The 21,074-nt window shown below is 37.8% G+C and overlaps 1 protein-coding gene across 3 annotated transcripts in view; it reads left to right on the top strand.

Moving 5' to 3' along the window:
* Positions 1 to 21,074, top strand: part of NALCN (sodium leak channel, non-selective) — a 298,095-nt gene that overhangs the window by 109,071 nt on the left and 167,950 nt on the right. For all 3 annotated transcript variants that reach the window (XM_047081619.1, XM_047081611.1, XM_047081602.1), the window contains one exon: positions 9,585 to 9,716. In XM_047081619.1, the coding sequence (XP_046937575.1) occupies positions 9,585 to 9,716 (132 nt within the window). The remainder of the gene's footprint in view (positions 1 to 9,584; positions 9,717 to 21,074) is intronic.

Genomic DNA, 21,074 nt, shown 5'->3' with positions numbered 1-21,074 from the left:
AGACTTCCTCAATGCAGTGATCTCTGACTCCTCAATTAAAGTTTGGTCACTTTCTTCTCGACTTCCAGCTTCCTCCAGCACAGCTCTCACATGACAAGCATTAGGCACATATTTGGGGGATTATATGTGATTGTACAAATAGAAGTGCTTTCATGCACAGAGCTACACGGCCTTACATATTCTTACTCCCCCGTTAGGCAGATGCCAGTGACATCTCTCCCAAATCCTGGCATGTGCACACACAGGATCACCTTCAGTTCTAACAGGAGAACATAAAACAACGGGCTTGGAAGGCAAGTTTTGGGAGAAAGAAAGGAATAAAAAATTATTCTTTGAGAACCTGGAATGAGAATTAAAATAGGGAGAATAAAATAGCTAAAGGCAAAACAGCACAAACAAAAGGTAAAAGAAGGTAGCTCAGAAGTTAATTGAGAGAGGGGTGCCTGAGTGGCCCATTGGGTTAAGACTCTTGATCTCGGCTCAGGTCATGATCTCATGGTTCCTGGGACAAAGCCCTGCATCAGGCTCTGCATTGACAGTGTGTGACCTGCCTATGATTCCCCCTCCCACTCTCTCTGTCCCTCTACTGTTTGCTCCCTCTCCTTCTCTCTCTCAAAATAAATAAAACATTTAAAGAATTTAATTGAGAGTCTGATTATAGTCTTGAAATCAGTTATAGCCAAATTAACTAAAGAGGGGAGGCAATTGTGCAGATTTTCAATTCTAAATATTTTATATATATTTAAGTAGATATCCTAATATTTACATACATAAATAGACTGTAGATGTACTTCAAATAATAATCATATCCAGAATAGAGACCAGACATAATAAAAAATAAGATAAAATCATTAATACTATTTTTACTTATTTACCTTCTGTTGACCAAATTGTTTTGCCTCTTTGATTTTTGAGCCTCACTGGAAGAAAGAAATATTCAAAACATCTTTAAAATTATTTGTGTTTCAGATTATTCGAAACTAAATTCCTATATTGTTGTATATTTTCATCTTCCAGTTTGAATAAGTCCCATGATTCTTCGGTATTTACATTTATATTAATCGGGAGACCTTTACTAACTTATGCCAGGCATTCATAATACAGTCTTTAGAGACAATTTTCCATCAAATATTTGTTACATTGTCACCTTTAGAAGAAATGAAGGATACGTTGTTCTTCTTCTAAGTCTTGATTTCTGGGGTTAAATAAGCAACCGTCCAGTCCTGTCCATAAGGTCTTCAGTTGGGATTTTAAATTGCTATGCATTTTCTCAGTGTTCAGCACAATGAGTGCAGTTGAAGGGTTTGAAGGAGCCCTGTGATCCTTCTTTACCCTACAGCTGGCGACAGGTTTGGACAGAGTAAAAAAAACTTGTCATTTCATAGTTGGTATAATTCTTTAGTATTTTTTCAATCCCTCAAATTTGTTTTTCTCTCTTCCCTAAATAATTTAAATATCTCAAAATGAATCTCCCACTTCAAGATACTATATAGCTCAAAAATATTTGTTTAATTCTGCATTCATCAAATGTACCAACCTAAGCCCTTCACTGTGTTAAATCTGCAGTTTATTTAACATGACCACTATTTAAATTCATTGTTGAATTTGTGGTTTCCATTTTTTTAACGTTTATTTTTATTTTTGAGACAGAGAGAGACAGAGCTTGAACGAGGGAGGGTCAGAGAGAGAGGGAGACACAGAATCTGAAACAGGCTCCAGGCTCTGAGCTGTCAGCACAGAGCCCGACGCGGGGTTTGAACTCACAGACCGCGAGATCATGACCTAAGCCAAAGTCAGACGCTTAACCAACTGAGCCACCCAGGAGCCCCTTGTGGTTTCCATTTTGAATTTAAAACAAAAGTTTTATGTTCATTTACCCACCATTTAATACTAAAAATAAAAGTAAACACATACAAGTAAATTTCAAGTGATTCTACATATAGACATTTTAATTAGCTATGGGAATGTCAATGAAAGTGCCCAAAGAACTTAAAATCATCATAGTTTAAGTGTCCCCTATCTAGCGGCCGTGTTGTGGACCTTCCTAACTTCTCACTAGAGTACTCATGAAGACAAAGAGAAATTCACAACCCTACTGATGGCTAAGCACCTTTTGTCACATCTGGTGAGACTTGTGTAGTAACTATATGGCCTGTGTAGCACTCGTGAGAAATTAGAAAATGTTGGTTTCTGCACTCTGGCATTGCACTTACAATTGGCTGAGAGTCAGAATCAGAGGACTGTGAGGAAGGAATGGCCCAGGTGACTATCACTGATGGAGGCCTATTGCTGGAATATGTGCGGTACCTCCCCAGCCGGTCATCACCCCGGGTCCTGTTGTGCCCAGGAGAGAATGGTGCAGCTCCTTGGAATATGCAAATAGACAACTGTATTACTTGAAACAAGATTATATTACTTGAACTTAAGTGTCCTAATTTGTTTTACTTACCTTGCATTGATACATCTTAGTAGGATCAAGAGTGAGAGGGTATATGTGAGTGCCCTTGGCATTATGGGTCATGCTGGGTCTCTAAGTATCAAAATGACACAATATATATCCCTTCCAGCCTAGAGCAATGAGGAGGTGCCAGAGGGCTCGGGCAGCTTGGCATAGGGGCAGTGGTGTGCTTGCAAATGTTTAAAATGTTTAACAGGCATCTTGAAGTGGGAGAGTCCGGATTGGTAGCATTCGCTAGTTTCCATGGTGTTACCTGTTCCCACTATGTCCAATTTCAAATTAACAACATGACATTGATATATATATATATATATATATATATATATATATATATATATAAAATATATATGTGGTATATAAATACATATATATATGGTAAAATTTTTGGTAAGCCCATCTGAAGCACCTAGTTTCCAAGGTCACTATGGGGGGAAGACAGAGAGAGTTTGAAGAAGCCACACGCTTTCTTGATCGCCCTTTCAGAATGACACATTTCTATTCCAGCAATGAGAACCACTCGTATTGGCCCCACTTCGATGCTAATAGACTAAGTAATGTCACTAGCTCTGTGCCTGAGGCAACAGGCTTGATGGGTGTATTAGTTGGCTTTTGCTAAACAACAAGCCACCCCTAAAACTTAATGGCTTATAAAACAGACACTAATTTTTGCTCACAAATTTGTGGCTCAGCTGCTAGTCTGAGCTCTTGGCTGGTCAAAGCCAGGCTCATCTTGTGTCTGCAGTCAGCCAGCACCCCCAGCTAACTCATGAGCTACCATCTCTGCTTCTGGGGCACAGCAGACTTTTGGGGCAAAGGGGAAGACAGGGCCCATGACCACCATGCAACAGGCCTGCCTGGAGAACGTGAGGAGCTGCGAGAGTAAGTCTCAACCCACAGCTATTTTCTAAGTCTCTGTTCATGTCACCTTTGCTGTTGTCCTACTAACAAACCAAGTCACATGGCTAAGTCCAGAGTCAGAGTGGGAGGGCGCTACCAAGGTTGTGGATGCAGGAGGTAGGTTCAACTTCAGGCTCTGCCACACAGGCTAAAAGAAATTTCAGTCACTGGCTTAGCATTATAGTTCCTCTTAGTGGCATTCCTTTTCTACTGGGCATGTATTTCTTCTCGTCAAAATCTGGTTTGGGTTATACAGCCTGGAGTTGGCATGAAAAATGTTGGTAACAGTAATAGATATTTGTGTGGCAATTAGTGATTTAACATCTAACCTTACTCTTACAGAGTAGAGGGAAAGCTATACTCATGCTGGCCAAGAGACGAAAACTAAACTCTTCCTTCTTTCCACAATTTGGCTTCTGTGAGCTTCTCTTACCCAGCTTACTGTCCAGGAAAGAAAGCAGCCCAGTCAGGACTTGACCTGTATTCACAGGTATCACAGATGTTTAGTACCTTTGAGAGAAGTCACTGGTGGATTTCCTTCTATCATCTGGCTCTCCAGGGACATGCCAGGGGCAGGCAGATGGGAAAGGCAGAGTTTCTAAGGACATCTGCTGGGTCTGTTTTCAGTCTTGATATAAATATATTTGCTTTTTTAATACAAATTCTTTATATTGGACAGCATTATTTTGTATATTGATGATAGAAGTAACATGTATCCAGATGTCTTCTAAATACAGGAAGCAAAAAATGTACCGCACGCACAGGAGAGATGTATTATGCACTTGGTCTTTTACGTTATGTTCTTGTTCGTATGCTCATGGCTGCATATGCAGGATGGTTTCTGAGAATTTCATCTGGTAATTGCATTGTTCTCCAAATATGTTTACTTTGAAATCTAATTAAAACACAGTTTTTAGTACATGGCTGATGCAATGTTCAGTGCCTGAAATGTGTTTACCAAGTAGTATATTTTATTCTCTCAAGCAGCAATTTAAAGAAAGATTTGATTTCTGAGCTGTACTATTCATTATCCTAATTTATCCTTATTGCGGCCTCAAAGGCCACAGTTTTGATTTGTTGGATGTTTGCCTGCACAGTCTTCAGAATCTTTATGGCACTATTTTATAAGCAAAATTCCTGAACAAATTAATAGAAATAGCTCCTATGAAGTAGTCAGGCCAAAAACTGGGATAGCATAAGACCTTTTCGAAAGTCTATACACATCCATGTTTCCTCTGAAGGTTAGTTCTCTCCCCCACTTGATTTCTCATGTTGTACCTTCTCACTTTCACCACAAGCGATTAATTGTATCTCTACCTTTAGATCCTTCCAGTGTTGTTGTTTTTTTTTTAATTTTTTTTTAACGTTTATTTTTGAGACAGAGAGAGACAGAGCATGAACGGGGGAGGGTCAGAGAGAGAGGGAGACACAGAATCTGAAACAGGCTCCAGGCTCTGAGCTGTCAGCACAGAGCCTGACGCGGGGCTCGAACTCATGGACCACAAGATCATGACCTGAGCCGAAGTCGGACACCCAACCGACTGAGCCACCCAGGCGCCCCCCTTCCAGTGTTTTCAAATACAGTTACAAATAACAAGAATCTTGAGTGCAAGATGCCTGCTTCAGGCTAGACTCTATACTAAATAGTCTCTCTTATAGTCATGTTATAACCTCGAGATGTAGGTGCTCTGACATCTATTTCTCATGTAAGAAAACTGAGTCACAGAGAGGTTTACTCATGCACAGAGCCCAGATGCAAACTCAGCTCAGCCTGTCTGCAAAACCGACATTTTTTCCCACACTGGCGATCTTACACCCTTCTGTAAGGAACAGATCATCTTCAACTTTCAAATATAAGGTTCGCAAACTTGTTCCCTCTATTTAATCACAAACACTTAGCAGGGGAGCTGCTGTTTTTTCTTCTGGAGTATGTAGAGCCACGTCGGAGGCATTGTTAGAAGGGAAGAGAGCACCTACTTTGGGCTCAAAATATCTGAGACTACCTTCTACCTCTAGGAATGTGGAAGCCTACTTATCTTTCCCTTATCCTTTCTCCGTATGTGAAAAGGGATAATGAAACACCTACTGCACAGGGTTGTGGATTAAATGAAATTTTTACATGCAGTGCATTGAGGTGTGCAATATGCTTACACCAAAACTTGCCACTAACCAAGCACCCAAATGGTAGCCCTTGTTGATACATCTTGTTGGTTGAGTGCAGATCCCTATTCATATTCGAGGTAGACTTCAGTCTCTTGAGAACATTCCTTTCACGGTAGGACTCAGAACTAATAATATAAAGTGACCTTTCTTGTCCTTCCACTTGAGGCGTGACTCAGTATCATTGCTGCAGACCCATTGTCTCATTCCGTGTTTCTGGAACGCGTTACAAACAAAACGTAAACTTTTATTGCCATGATGAGTTTAAATCTATAGTAATGAATTTTACAGAGACCCCTACTGGCATATCTCCTTGGGTGCAACTCCTTGGTGCAGTAGAGTTTTGTAGCACTGGTGTTCTCTACAATCAGATGCCATAGGAGACAATTTGAACTGGTGTATGTCAAAGTCATGAACAATATTTGCATTAGATTCCTATTCTGCTGTAACAAATAACCACAAATTTATTGACTTAAACCAACACATTATTTACAGTTCTATAGGTCAGAACTCCAAAGTACGTTTCAGCTGGCTAAAATGAAGGTGTCAGGAAGGCTGCATTACTGCTGGAGATACAAGGAAGAAAGCACTTTCTTGCCTTTTCCAGACTCTAGACACCACTTGCATTCCTAGACTTTATGAGTCTGTGATGGTGTCTTCATAATACTCCCCACAAATGGTTGAAAAGTCAACACATACTTTTGTCTTCATGAACCTGGTTTAGTTGGTTTTTGATCTTGGGGTTGGAGAGGGGGGATGTGATGGTGTATCCTAACATATTACCATAATGTTCCAGCCAGTATGTGTTCTATTCTAATCAGTGATTATAGACTTTTTAGAGTCATGAAATTGTAAATTTGTAAAAAAAAAAAAAAAAAAAAAATTATAGGTCACCCAGTTTAAACTGCTGCTCAAGGAGATCCTCTACAACAGAACCTCTCACACTTCGATACACACATTAATCATTGGCGACCTTGTTAAAAATGCAGATTCTGATACAGCAGGTCTGCGATGGGCCTGAGAACCTGCATTTCTAATATGCTCCCAGGAAGCCCCTGGTTCAGGGACCACAGTCTGGGTAGTAAGACTCCTGAGTGTTACTGCCAGATACTGCTGCCTTGGGGACGGTTTTGCTATAGTCTCTTACTTGTATTTCGGTAATTCCAATTGTTGCATACAGAAATTGTATTTCTTGGATCAAAGCCAAGCTAAGAATATATGGAAAACCTGTATGATTTTTTAAAAATATATTGGGGCGCCTGGGTGGCGCAGTCGGTTAAGCGTCCGACTTCAGCCAGGTCACGATCTCGCGGTCCAGGAGTTCGAGCCCCGCGTCGGGCTCTGGGCTGATGGCTCAGAGCCTGGAGCCTGTTTCCGATTCTGTGTCTCCCTCTCTCTCTGCCCCTCCCCCGTTCATGCTCTGTCTCTCTCTGTCCCAAAAATAAATAAACGTTGGAAAAAAAAATTTTAATAAAAAAAAATATATATAAACCAAGGTGACATTGCAATTGAAGACAACCTTAAAAAATTGAATGTGCATGCAGGATCCAAAGAGTCTTTTATTATATATAAAAATATATACATATATGTATAGAAACATATACACACATGTATATGTATGTTTATATATGTATATATACCCACATCCATATTAAATAATTCTGAAAAATCTCAAGTTACATAATATGTTGTGGCTCTGACTCAACTTTAACATTTCCCTTTATGTTCATTTTTATAAGAAAATAAAAAATTGGGGTGCTTTGGTGGCTCAGTAGTTAAGTGTCAGACTTTGACTCAGGTCATGATCTTGCAGTCTGTGGGTTCAAGCCCTGCGTCGGGCTCTCTGCTGTCAATGCAGAGCCTGCTTCAGATCCTCTGTCCCCTCTCTCTCTGCCTCTTCCCCACTTGTGCTCTCCCTCTCCAAAATAAATATTTTTTAAAAAAAGAAAAAAAATGAAGAGTATAAATTTGGAGTGTCTTATAGATATAAGCATTGAGTCTAAATGTGATGTTTCCGGGCCTCTGCATTAAGGAAAGTGACAGCCAGTTTCAAACGCTGGTTGGATTGAATTGAGCTGAAGTGGACCGTGTCACCAGCCCTCACTTCAAAGCTAGAGTCGCTGGTTCTAATACTCAGATTTAGCTACCGCACATACAGATCACCTTAATTCTTATTTAATATTTGAAAGTCATTACTTTGGAGAAAGTCAGCTAAGCAATGGTGATTATAGTGTATCAAAATCCATTGTAAGTGATTATTTTAATGACTCTGTACCAACAGGGACACGTAGACACTCAGACAAAAAACAACCTAATTATAATGACAGCACCAAAGTGAAGCTGTGACAGTTACAAAACCAATTTAAAAGTTTTTTGACAGCCATGGCTAAAAGCTTTGTTTGGATCTTTCAGTAATAACAGTTTACTTAAGACACAAATCCATAGCTAAGGAAAATAGAAAGAGAGAGTTGTGGCTTTTCTGTCATGCGGATAAAGTAGAAATCCGTTGAAATGTTTTTAATAGAACATTATGTTGAAAAGAATATAGAAAAGGAATAATAGTTATGGAATTTAAGTCTCACAATTCAAGAAAGACAAAATAACAATAAAAATACTGATGAGAATAGAAACTTGCCAAGTGATTTGCTTATCTGTGTTATGAAGGTCAGGAGTTCCTGCAAGCAAATTGATGTGCACTTACATATGTTGGTTGTCAGTTCTGGAATTTGATTTTGTATTGCCTATAGGATAAAGTCAAAGTCACATGGATGTAAGAATGCCTCCAAATTCATGGGGACACAAAACCTTACGAAATATCTGCTTTTCCCTTGGCTCTGACATCTCTCAAATTAATAGATTTTATCACTCTTATTTATCTTTCTTGGTCCTGGACTCAGTCAAATACACAACATAGTTAATTCTTTGACTTTGGACAATTAATTTCCCATTCCTGGACAGAAAAATGCCTGATTCACAGAACTGCATTTATTTTTATTGCAAGTCTTTTTGGAACACTTATAATATGCTAGCACTTACTCTAAGCACTTTACCGACATTGACTCCTTTAAAACGGTAACAACCTTTGGACTGGCCGCTGTTATCTCCACTTGACTAATAAGAAAACTGAGGCACAGAGAGGCTTAGCTAACTTGCCAATGGCAACAGAACTTGTAAGTGGTGGAATTTCCACTGTGTGCAGTTTGGCTGGGAGCCCATGTCCTTATAGACAAGCATAGGGTGACAAAGGCCATGTACGGTCACATATATGGATGCATAAGACAACAGCTGGACTCACAGTACTCAGAGGAAGCAGTCCTGAGTCCTGTTTCTCCTTTCCCATCTCCAGGTTCTGCTCTGGTTAGGTTCTTTTAGTTGCAAAGATTGAAGACTTTTCAAGTCGGGTCGAATGTAAGAATCTGTGTCCCTAACATGCCAGGAAGCAACAAGGCCTTAACACATGGTGGTGCTCGTCTCTGGCATTTGGCACCAACGGATGGGATTTAGTGGTTTATTGTTTTGCACTCAGGTCCTTTCCACAGGCCAGCTTCTCTCTCCTTTTTTGCTGCCCAAGGCCTTCGGCCTGTACTCTCTCCTTTCATATATCATCTACCCCACTGATGGGGCAGTGGGTCCCAGAATGGACTTTACATAGACTTGATTGGATAGGGAGCCCACTTCTACTGTGTACTTGCTGTGTGATCTTGGACAAATGACTTTTTCTGTCTGAAATCACTGGGAAAAGCAAGTAATATATCCTGCTGTGTAGGGCTATGGTGGAGATCAAAAGAGATAAAGTAAATAACACGCTTCTAGTATGGCCTGGAACATAGTAAGCGTTCAATTCATGACAGTCATTATCATAACAGTCATTAGCTTTGAATGCCTAATTATTTCATCTCAGTGTAGGCAGTAGACTTGGGTCCACATCACGGCACCACCTGCAATACTGTGTGACAGTGGGAAAGTTATTTAACTTCACTGAGCCTCGATTTTCTAATCTATAAAACTGAGGCGACTTCCTAGAGCGGTTGCTTTCCTTGTTAAGAGTTTATCTGTTTTGCCTCCTCAGCAAATGATGCGGTCATCAGTTTTCCACATGTTCATTCTGAGCATGGTGACGGTGGATGTGATAGTTGCTGCCAGCAACTACCACAAAGGGGAAAGCTTCAGGAGGCAGTACGACGAGTTCTATCTTGCAGAGGTAAGTGGCTCACTTGGATGCAGATGACTTTTCAAGGTAAAGGTGAACCTCAGATAGCACTTTTTATAAATCTGAAAAGGAAAAACCATTTGTGAATTACTTGACTTTGGCCAAAGCTGATTCACTGTGTTCTTCGTAAGTGTTTCTTTGGTCACCATGCTGCCTGGCTCATTTTGTGTTGCCCTCAGACCGAGTAATCTTGCCCACAGTTTCACATTGCCAAGGTAACCCCTTTGCCCTGCATCTTACTCTCTGGAACTTGCTGTTTTCATATCCACCTCTCATTGTCACTCCCTTTCTCAAGTTGTGTTAGACTGTTCCCTACTCAGTGTAAGCAAGCACAGATTCAGAAGACTGTAAATAAGCAAGTCAGCTCAACAATACCTAGGAGAGGGCAGGAGGGAAATTCTGATAACACAGCTAACTTTTGTAGAAACTGAGGAGTCCCCACCTGCACTAATGATGTCAAGCCAGGAGCAGGTAGGTTTAGTGATTAAATAAGCATTTTCTAGCACACTACATATTACACTAGAGTTTTGGAATAGTACTTCTTTTCTTTTCTTTTTTTAATATTTATTTATTTTTGAGAGAGAGAGCGCAGGCAGGAGAGGGACAGAGAGAGAGGAAGACACAGAATTCAAAGCAGGCTCCAGGCTCTGAGCTGTTAGCGCAAAGTCCAATGCGGGGCTCGAACTCACCGAAGTGCAAGATCATGACCTGAGCTGAAGTCGGCCACTTAACCGACTGAGCCACTCAGCTGCCCCTGTAATAGTACTTCTTATTGACTGAGTAACTTTGTTAATATTTTAATACATTTTAATAATGTCCAGAGACTACTTTTTTATTATGAAAAATTATTTCTAAAATATATCTCAGAGTTGAATGATTACCTATTTTTGGAAAAATTGATTGACGTATAACTCTTTAGAATCCATGTGTCTTTTTAAGTGAGGTATTTATATACACCTGAACTACACTTCAAGAAATCAGTATATGAAAAAGTAAGTTAAAAAGCAGAAAAATAGTAATTCAATTATTTTTATTATAAAAGAATTTTCCATGTAAAAAATCAATTTGCCATATAGTTGAGTTCTCTAAGATATCCAGAATTCTCCCAGAACATTTAAAAATGGATTTTGTTAATACAAATTCAATCCCCCCCACACGTAAACTTTTCGGAAAAAATTGATGGCGTATACCTGTTGAATGGTAATATCTGTTTGGGTATCGAGAAACATTTAAGGAGTCACTTATGAATTTCCCTCTTCATGGAGGTTTGTTGCCTGTAACAAAATATCATTTGTATTAAACTTTCACTGTGGTTTGATGCTGCCTAATTGCTGTGTGGAATATGGAGCTTACAGTTTAGCAAGAAATATAGACAGTAAGCAGTAACTGTTTTATGCTGTGGAGTACCAATGACAGAGGCGCATGAAGAAATGATATCCAGCCTGACACCTGAAAAATTGGTATAATTTTGCTGCATATCCAGCACACAAAGATTGGATTGTCATTAAAAGCACAGGGAAACATGGACCAGTAATAATATTTGCAGGTGAATTTGTAACACAAGGATCGAACATTGAAGGAATCCCAATGAAGTGACTTCTGTCTGAAGTAGGAAGAAAGGTCTGTGTCCAGCCTTATAACAAGACTATAAAATGGGAAGCTCATGGAGGAAAGAAAGAGGAAGTGGATACTGTGGAGAATGCAAAAAAAAGAAAAGTAAATTAAAGATACATCAATTGCAGTGCTGAAGACCCAGCTGAATTTTGAGGCTACAAATTCATAATGATGCCAATATAGACAGATGTGTCCCTTTTTAAGGTCTTGCATAAAGGGGAGAAAGGCAACACTCAGCCTGAGCCAGCTTTGGAATTTTTTCAGGCTGGTGGAACTGAGAGAGCCCGAAGGTATGGTTGTGATCATAGAGTGGGATCCAAGATTTAGGATTTCAGAATAATCCTGGAAAACTAAATCCAAAATATGGAGTGTTATATGGGTATGAGTGGCTCAAACATAATGATGGAGTTAAGGCAAGATGGCAGGGAGCTATCAAACTAAGGTGTCGGCTGAATCTTCACAATGACATTGAAGTCATTCAGTGTGAGGCCAGTTCTTGGAGAAGGAGTGTAGTCAGGGGCATGTAGAAGGGACTGATGGATAAATTAATGGACAGCAGACACAGGGAGAGTCAGGTGAGAGGACATCTTAACCTGTTGGAATACACCTCAAAGGAGTGTTGAAGGGTAATGGATTGGGCATCTCTTCGTCATCCATATGCTATCCTGCGTGGGCTGTATGGGATATTGGAGCATGAGCATCCTCTTCTGGAAAGGGCTGTGGAGAAAGCCATACATTTGTAATAGAACCAGCTGAGGCAAGGACATAGGAAGCAGATTCAGTGAATTCAGTGAAAGGGGATGAGAGAATGTAGAAGAAATTGCTTAACATAGAATGAGACCCAAAGGTTAATTAAAGGCTCTGGCTAGAGAGAGGTAGGAAGATAGGTGAGGTGGAAGAACTACACAATAGTCTTAGAACCAGAGGTTAAAAGGCTGATGACAAAATGCCTGGGAATCCGAACAGAAATGGCTACTGGTGATTGGGACTATGCTAATCATTCTGGAGTGAGTTGTATCTGCTGGTGAAGAAGTCCTGGATATTGGAGATTACATTAACATTTCTTATGTAGCCCAGGGTTGGAACTTGGTCACTAAATCAGCCCCATAGGATAAACACCTAGGCCATCCCCTGGGAACATAGGAATAGAACAGAATCCTCTGGTAAATTTTACCTAATTTTTCCACATATAAATTTGATCTCTTCCCTAATGTATTTATGTGTGTTAGCTAATTTATGATCATGAAATGCCAACAAAATTTCAAACAATTTAATATAGATACTGATACTATTTAAGTGCATTGGGAGAGCCCAGGTCTAGTTGGTAAATCCTTGTCATTTGTTTTTGTATATAGTATTAAAAAATTTTTTTAATAAAAAACCCAGCCGGGTAGGATTCTACAGCAGAATCTGTTTGTTATGTGTCTACAAATTGTTGCCCCCTTCCCAAACCACTGAAAATAAATTTGATTTTGGTAAACTAGGTAGTAGTGACTTAGTTCACTTTAAAACCATGTGGACATTGCTTTATTCTTGAACTTGAAGCATTCAGAATTTGTTCCACTTCTACTGACTGATTTTGGGTATCTGAACTTCCCCAAAGCATGTTTGGCCTTTATTCAAATTGTAGTATCTCTTCTTATATCAGAAACCTCTACATGAATCAAAGTCATTTGTTTAAAATGAATGTTCATAAATTATTTTAATCAAAATTACTTTCTTTTTTAATAAAATACTCTCTTTTTAAAAAGTTTACAAGGACAGTTGGAGCTTTAAGTCCGGGTCAGCAAACTTTTTCTTGAAGAGCCAGATAGTAAACACTGTAAGCTTTTCAGGCCACACATTGTCTCAACTACTCAACTCTACCATTATTGTACAAAAGTGAGTGTGGGCTCAGAATGGTAGTGTTCTGAGAAAAACAAAACAAAACAAAACAAAACTGTATTTACAAAAATAATCAGTAGGCTCAGTCTTCATTTAAGCTATAGAAACAGACAGTATGTCAACTGACATCTTTATGTGTTAAATTTAAATATACTAACAACAATAATAGCTGCTATTTTCAGGGAGATTCTATTATGTTGCTGTTTTAAAGGAATTCATTATCCCATTTGATTCTTAAAATAGCTATAATAACAGAAATTCAAGTTTATGGACTTATAGTGATCCAGTATTTAAGGCAATAGCGTTATGTAATGTGTTGGAAAGTTTGTTTTTAAAATAGATCAGAAAAGGCCCTGAGCTTTCAGAGAAATAATTTCTCAAGTTCCCATATAATCCAGGATAATTTCCAAAATCCAAAATGAACCATTGTACCCATGAAAGTCAACTTGCAGTCTACGAAATATCTTTTAAGCATACATTAAGCTCCTCAGCTTCCATTCTACAGCTGGATACCAGTTTTGCTACTTTGGACCAGTTAGCCTAAGTTTAAAATTAGTTAAGAAATAGGAAAAAAGTCTCTTTCTTTGTTAGTCTATGTATAAACATAAAAAGGTAAATTTACTCTCTTCTGTAAGAGTTTTCATTTTTAATTCTGACCAAACACAATACATATTATATGTAAAATCACATTTTTATAATGAACGTAATTATATTTTAAATTGGATATTCTCATCAAGTAATAAAACTTGAACAATACTTTCCTCGTTATGTAAAAATACATAAACATATCTGCGTATCCATTAGGCTGTACCATTAATAGAAATTTATCAGCACAATGTTATGCATAGAAGATTAACAATTTTAACAGAATTCCTCTCTTAAGAAAGTCACCAACTGATGGGAGAGCAAGCACAATGAAGTGAGCAGTGAAGTCTCTGTTGCATTTCTGTTCAGGAGAGACGTTTGCCTTGTTTAGAACTCCGGGATATCTCTTCGGTTTTCTGTTTTCCTATGACAGCCGTGTGCTTGAAGCAGAAAGGCTTTTGTAAAGTGTGGAATCACACTTTCTAGAAAAGTAATTCTGTGTCCCTCTGAGGACATCTGGCTTTATGATATTTGTTAAAATGACATTAAATGAAAGAGCCATTTGTTTTAGTTCCAACAAAATCTGACACTCATATTTCAGCTCATTAATCACAAGAAATGACCAAATTAAGAAAGTAACTCATTGCCATAACAGCAGTTATGATTTCAGATTATCGTGAAGTTTAATTTCCTTTTTGGAAAACTTCATTAAATAACTTTCTGCTGGCAATAACTTTTCTGGTCCTTTTTTCCAATGGACGTGGACAGTAAGTACCCTTTTAGGTGAAAAATCATATAATAATGACATTTTCTACTATTCAGTGACTTTTCAAAAGTTTGCTCTTTAATTATATAGAATACTGAAAGAACACTGTAGACTAAGAGCAGGTGATTTACAGACACCTGTAGAATGATGCAAATAATCCTTTATTTTGGTGTTATTTAATCTGTATTTCATTTAGGAGAATAGGTTACCTGAATTGAATTTCTCATTTTTGTCCTATAATCTTTTTTTGTGACAAATTTGCCTTCATTTTCTCATAATATCCGTTATGTTTCTTTGAAAGTATGAAATAGAGACCACAACAGAAATCTTGGATGATATATTTCAAATATCTTTCCTATATGTGGGTGGTATCTCTACCATTTTATCTTCTCAGACCTGTACGGTACCATCAGCTCATTTATAATTTGTCACCTATAAATGGTCATACATTATTCATCGAATTAAAAGGGCAAAATGATTTCTATTGTTGCATTTATATTATGCATGTCATTTTCCACGTGGTTATTTTTCTCCTTAGCTTCAGAAATTTGGCAGTCATCTTCCTGTTTTACCTGCTAGTCTCACAAATCCAATTACAACTTCTTTTAGAAAACAAGCATTTTAAATTAATTTCTCCTACTTTTCACCCGAAAAAAATATTTCCTGGAAACAAATGTAATACTGTTTCTTAAAACAAGTCTTTTAATTTTTAAATCTGAACTTCATTACTGGTAATATTCATTAGGACAAGAGGGTTTGTTACAGTACATATTAAATTCCATTATTGTTATTACAAAATGAAAATTTGGAGAAGTGATGGAATGTGATGCTTAAAGAACTCATACACCTGCATTCCTGAAAATGTTAGTTAAACTCTGCCATGGTGACATCAAACCAGATATATCTATAGAGTATGCATTTTCAACAGGGGTGAAAACACCTCTAAAGAGGTAAAAATTGGTTCTTAGAGAGGCCCAAAATTCTTAATTTTCTATTTATAGAGCAGAGATAGGTACATGACGTGTGTGTGTGTGTGTGTGTATATATATATATATATATATATATATATATATCTTTGATATTAAAATTCCATATGGGGTGGTGATTGGGAAGAAAATATCTAAAATGACTCCTGGTTGGGGAGTAGGGGGTGATTAGAAAAAAAGATTGAAAAACACTGATTTAAAAAAATTATAAGGAGAAAGAAATATTTTGTTTTCTTCATGCATTATTTCCAAGTTGTTTCAAGTAATTTGACAAGAATGTTTATGGAGAGTTTATCGCACTCTTAACAAGTCTTACCTTCCCTCTTAAAAAAGAAGGTGAGTTTCAACTTGTAAGCACTCACACATTGTGTAATGTACTGCAAAGATGAGAGCCAGAGGAAGGGTCCCAGGGTGCCTTGTCCATGTGGGGGCTGCAGAGCGAGGCGCCACAGCAACAGTGAGTGCATCCCCCGGCCAGGAATGGCAAGTGGGGGCCCACCCTTCCATGGGTTGCAGTGCTGACTGCCTGGGATTTATAGAAAGTCCGAGACTGGACGCATTTCTAGATGATTCTTATGGGCAGTTCTTCCAAGTAGTTGGGTTCTGCAGAAAGCCCTTGTGTATGGCCAACAGCATGCCCTGGCAAGTTCCTCCCCTGTCCGGCTATTGTCAAGGCTCAGTTCACCAACACAAGCTTGTGCCATCCACTGAGAAGGGTTGCTATAGCTTTCCCCTGCCTCTGATACTACTAAACTGTTACATTCCTCTGAAGTGAAATCTTGGCACTAAACCCTCTAGCTAAAATAGCCAATGAGCATGTAAGCTAATTTAATTTTTCTAAACCCCTCTTTTAGTTCCTGACGTAGTTCTTCCCTATACCAGAATAACCCATAGTTACAAGTTACATATATTTTCATTTATCACATTTTTCACAAAAATTTACCACTTTGGGATTACTGTTTTTCAGAACTAGAATGTTAGATTATAATAATTAACAAATTATGTTAAAAATGAGGTATTGATCACGTGAGTATTGAAATCAGGAACTCTAGTAGGAAAATTAGTGGGAATATAGTACTTACATATAATCACATAACAATTTGCTAAATCTTTTTCTAGTGGCTCTTAGTAGGTTTGAAAAGCATGTAAGTTTCCCCACTAAGCAAATAATAATCCAAATGGATCCGGGTGCATATTTAATTATGAATTATGATCTTTTAAAGAGATCATACCATCTGTCTTTTTGATAGCAAATGCAAAGTTACTAAAGTGATTAATTGTGTTTATATATAATTTGATTATCTATTTGGACATATTTCAGGTATTTATTACTAGTTGCCTACTTTTTAAAAAAAACACTTTGATATGGATTTCATTCTTTCCTTTGGAATGAAACTCTGAAAATACAGGTGAAGCTTAGAGATGGATGTGTGGGTTCCTGTCACTGCTCACTCTGCTAATACGACAGCCAGGTCAGGCTGCACGTTGGACCTTTAGGACACACATGGCTGTGTTTCAGTTTCTCCAGGGATCCCCCAAGTGTCTGGAGGACTTTTTCATATTGTTACAAGCCTGGGCTGGAAAAGACTCATCCATTTATTAGGACTTATTTCAGAGATTTGGGTCCTCTGTTGCCTGGGCCTGACCCTGTGAAGAAGTTATACCTGCCCACTGTAGTCACTTGTAGTCCAGAGAGAGCCAGAAGAATGCCACTGACTTTGATGAGCCAGAAAAGGAGCCTTGCTAGAAGTTGTATTACTTCCAGATAGAGGGGGTTTGAAATGGATTCCACCAGTCCATGAGAGTCCTGACATGGGGCAGCTCCCTCCTTGATGCCCATCAGAGGGGCCATGGGTTGTTAAGTCACTTACCACAAAAACCGCAGTGCCCCCTACTACTCCTCATTTATCATTGCTCAGGAAAGCATAAAGGGCAAACAACAAGCAAACATGTAGTCATGAACAAGCAAAGAAAAATTATTCTCATAAAAGGGACCCAGAAACTGAAGATGAAACTCAGAAATCCAAGATGAATCAGTACAAGAGTCTCCCAATCAAGTACGATTGATGGAAGACATAGCAGGGTTTTGTTTTGTTTTTTAAATGTCTCAAGCACTGGCAATTGAGGCACAAAACAAATTTTCTGACACTTTGGCTAAAATTTTCAAAAAATGAACTGAAAAAGGGCGTGGCTGATGTTGAGAAAGAATTATTTTTTTAATTTTTTAAATGTTTATTTATTTTTGAGAGAGAGAGACAGAATGTGAGCAGGAGGTGGGCAGAGAGAGAGGGAGACACAGAATCCAAAGCAGGCTCCAGGCTCTGACCTTTCAGCACAGAGCCTGACATGGGGCTTGAACCCATGAACCGTGAGATCATAACCTGAGCCAGAGCCTGATGCTCAACCAACTGAGCCACCCAGGTGCCCCAAAAAAGAATGATTTATACAGGAGATCAAGTGGGGGGAGAACAATCAAGGAAATGACAAAAATCATGAGGGGGAAAAAGCAAAAGAGACTAGACATTTCAATGTGACTAACATATTAGCCCCTGGAGGAAAAAGAGAATGGATAGAAGAAAAGCAATAATAAATGACATATAAAAATGTTCCTCAATTGAGGAAAAGCATAAATCAGTAGACCAAAAAGAGTCACTAAATCTCAGGGTGATGAAATGAAAAAAAAAAAAAAGATAACATTCCTAGACATACGCTGGTGACCTTCCTTGGTTGCAAACATTAAAAAAAAAAAATTTTTTTTAAGCCTCTGAACAAGTTTAAATAACATGTGAAAACAAGATAAATACACTGCATCAGATGATTCATCTATAATATTGGAACATAGAAGGCAGTGAAACAATATTTGTATAGACCGTTAAGAGGAAAGAATCTGTATGCAGCCAGAATTGCCATGTCCGTGTTAAAAATGCATTTTGGATAGAGAAGGTTTAAGAGAGTATGCAACCTGTGATATTTATCTGAGCAAACTACTCCCAAGTATGCTAATCCCAAGTGTATCAGAGAAATAGAAAAGGAAAGGTAGATCAGAGAAGCTGACAAGGAAAGAAAAGAGGTAGGTATTAGATCCAAATGAAAGATGATTTTTAAAAAGATGCCAAATAAGACTTTTGAGGGAAAAAAAAGAAATAATTATGGTTCAAGAAACTAAAAGTAAATGTGTAAACAATCTCAGCAAAAGCAGGATTTAGGAAGGGGCATGACACCCATGGAGCGTGGGGTGATAGAAGCATGCTATGAAATTTGTGGGTGGGTGGGGGTGTGAGGGATGGGTGAGCAAGCAGATTTATGTGGGAGAGAGAGGAGCTTATAATTATTTCATATTAATGCGCTAATAAAAAAGATAGATTGATTTCTGACAGTTGGGAATTGAACCGTGGGATTAGAAAAGCAGTGTAGAATGTCCAAATTAACAATGGGGAGAAAGAAATCAGCAACAGTTTGACCAGGTCAGAAAAGACAAGAAAAAGTTAAACGATGAAATAGCAATGACTTACAAAAAAACCGGAAAGAAGACCAAGTTTAATTTTGATACATTAAATGTGTACAGGTTGAATTTTCTTATCAAAAGACATAGAAAATCCAATAAAGCTTAAACACAAACTCAGATAGTATATTGATAATAGGAAACACATACAAGGTGGCCCTAAAAGGTGGCTGAGAATCATGTCTCTATGAAACAAGTAAAAGTGACATCTAAAATATTAAAACATTGTAAATGCTTAGTAGAACATGCAAAAGATTAAGGAATATTCTCAAGGCCAAAAACTTGTGTGTGATTTGAGTGTGGAACATGAGATGGACACTAATGCCAGTGGCTACCCTCTAGGCATTTGCATATCCTTGTCACCTAAAACTCGCCATTTTAAGAGCTATAACCAGTGTAGAAGAAGAGGCTGTGAACATGAGGTGCCAGAACAGAGACCCCCACATAACATAGGACACATGGAGTCTGTGCTTCAATGAAAAAAGGATAAAGTCCATCCTCAGAAGGATGTGATGAGGAAAACTTCAATCTTGACATTGACTCCAGATGGATAGAAAAAAGAATAAGCTTCACTGTAAATGAGTCAGCACAAGCCCGCCCTCACATGGAGTTGGAGTTCCCATGGGTTGTACCTACTTTCAAAGATGAGATCGTTCTTATTTTATTTAAGAAATTATCAATCATGCAAAAGATGGAAAACTCCACAGTGAGTCTGATAAAGCTACCATAAGCTTAACCAAATCCTGATAATGGTAAGGCAGGTAAAATTATAGACGAATTTCATATATAACAATAGCTACAAATATTATAAATAAAGTGTTATTCAATAAAGTCCAGCAGGTTAGCATTACCATCTAAGATTTATTCCAGGAATACATAAATGGTCAACATCAAGGACTTGTGTGATATATCCCATTGCCTCAATGAATTAAAAGCTAAAATCCTGTAAGTAGAACAGGAAGTGAATGGAAGTCCTTAAACATGGTAGCAATTAATTACCAAAACCCACTGCAACCATTATATATGAATGCTGGAAAACTTTCTTTGAAAATAGGAGCACATTATAGATTCTTTTTGCCACTTCATTGGGTAGTGTATAACTGTACAGCTGTACCATTATAGCTAATGAATTAATGCAAACTCCAGAATAAGTCTTGAAAAACAAATCTTATCTTCATTTGCAGATAAAATGTACATATTTTTTGTAAAATCCAGGAGATAATATTTAAAATATTAGAATTAATAGAAGAATCTAGTATGGCAGGTATAGAAAATCAATATAGATAAATCAGTATCTTTTTTCTCCACTGGAACAACTAGGTAGAAATGGTAAAAAAATAAAAAGTAAAAAAGGTAAAAAAAAACACATTTGAATTAGTTATTGGAATATTAAATTCATAGAAATAAATTTCACAAGCAAACAATAACATCTTTGTGGGGGAAATTAAGAACACAGATTTATCAAAGAACACAGTCCAAATGAATAGAAAACAGTGTGTTCTTGGATATGAAGCCTCGATAGTAATCCTTCTGAAGTCCATTTTTGTTTTAAAAGGTAAAGAAAAAATTTAAAAAGATAAATATAGATATATGTGACCATATAAAATCTAAAGTGCTTGTAGAACTAATGCCACCAAAGTTAAAAATCAAACTAATGACTAGAGAAAAAATATTTGCAGTTCATATAGTGGGCAAAGATTAATGTCCTTAATATCAGCAACTCCAAAAACTGATAAGAAAGAGAAAACACCACCATAGAAAATTGGCAAGGTTATGAACAGGAAAATTGTTTTAAAAAGAAAAATCCAAATGATCAATACATATATGAACAGATAAGCAAAGGTTTGATTAAGTTTGATTACATCTGGTGATTCTGCAGATTTAGGACAAGAAACCCTTTCCTACCTTGCTGGAAGGCAAAAGACTTACTATAGCATTTTAAAAATAATCCCTTAATATTTTCTAAAATATCAAATATGCAAACCTGTCCTTTGCCCCAGCAATGCCAGCTT

The sequence above is a fragment of the Lynx rufus genome, unplaced genomic scaffold, assembly GCF_022079265.1.
Source record: "Lynx rufus isolate CCGP_SWC_20201006 ecotype Redwood Valley unplaced genomic scaffold, mLynRuf1.p SCAF_1, whole genome shotgun sequence".
Classification (NCBI taxonomy): Eukaryota; Metazoa; Chordata; class Mammalia; order Carnivora; family Felidae; genus Lynx; species Lynx rufus.
Note: the sequence above shows the minus strand (reverse complement) of the source record. Positions and strands in the feature narration are given on the sequence as shown.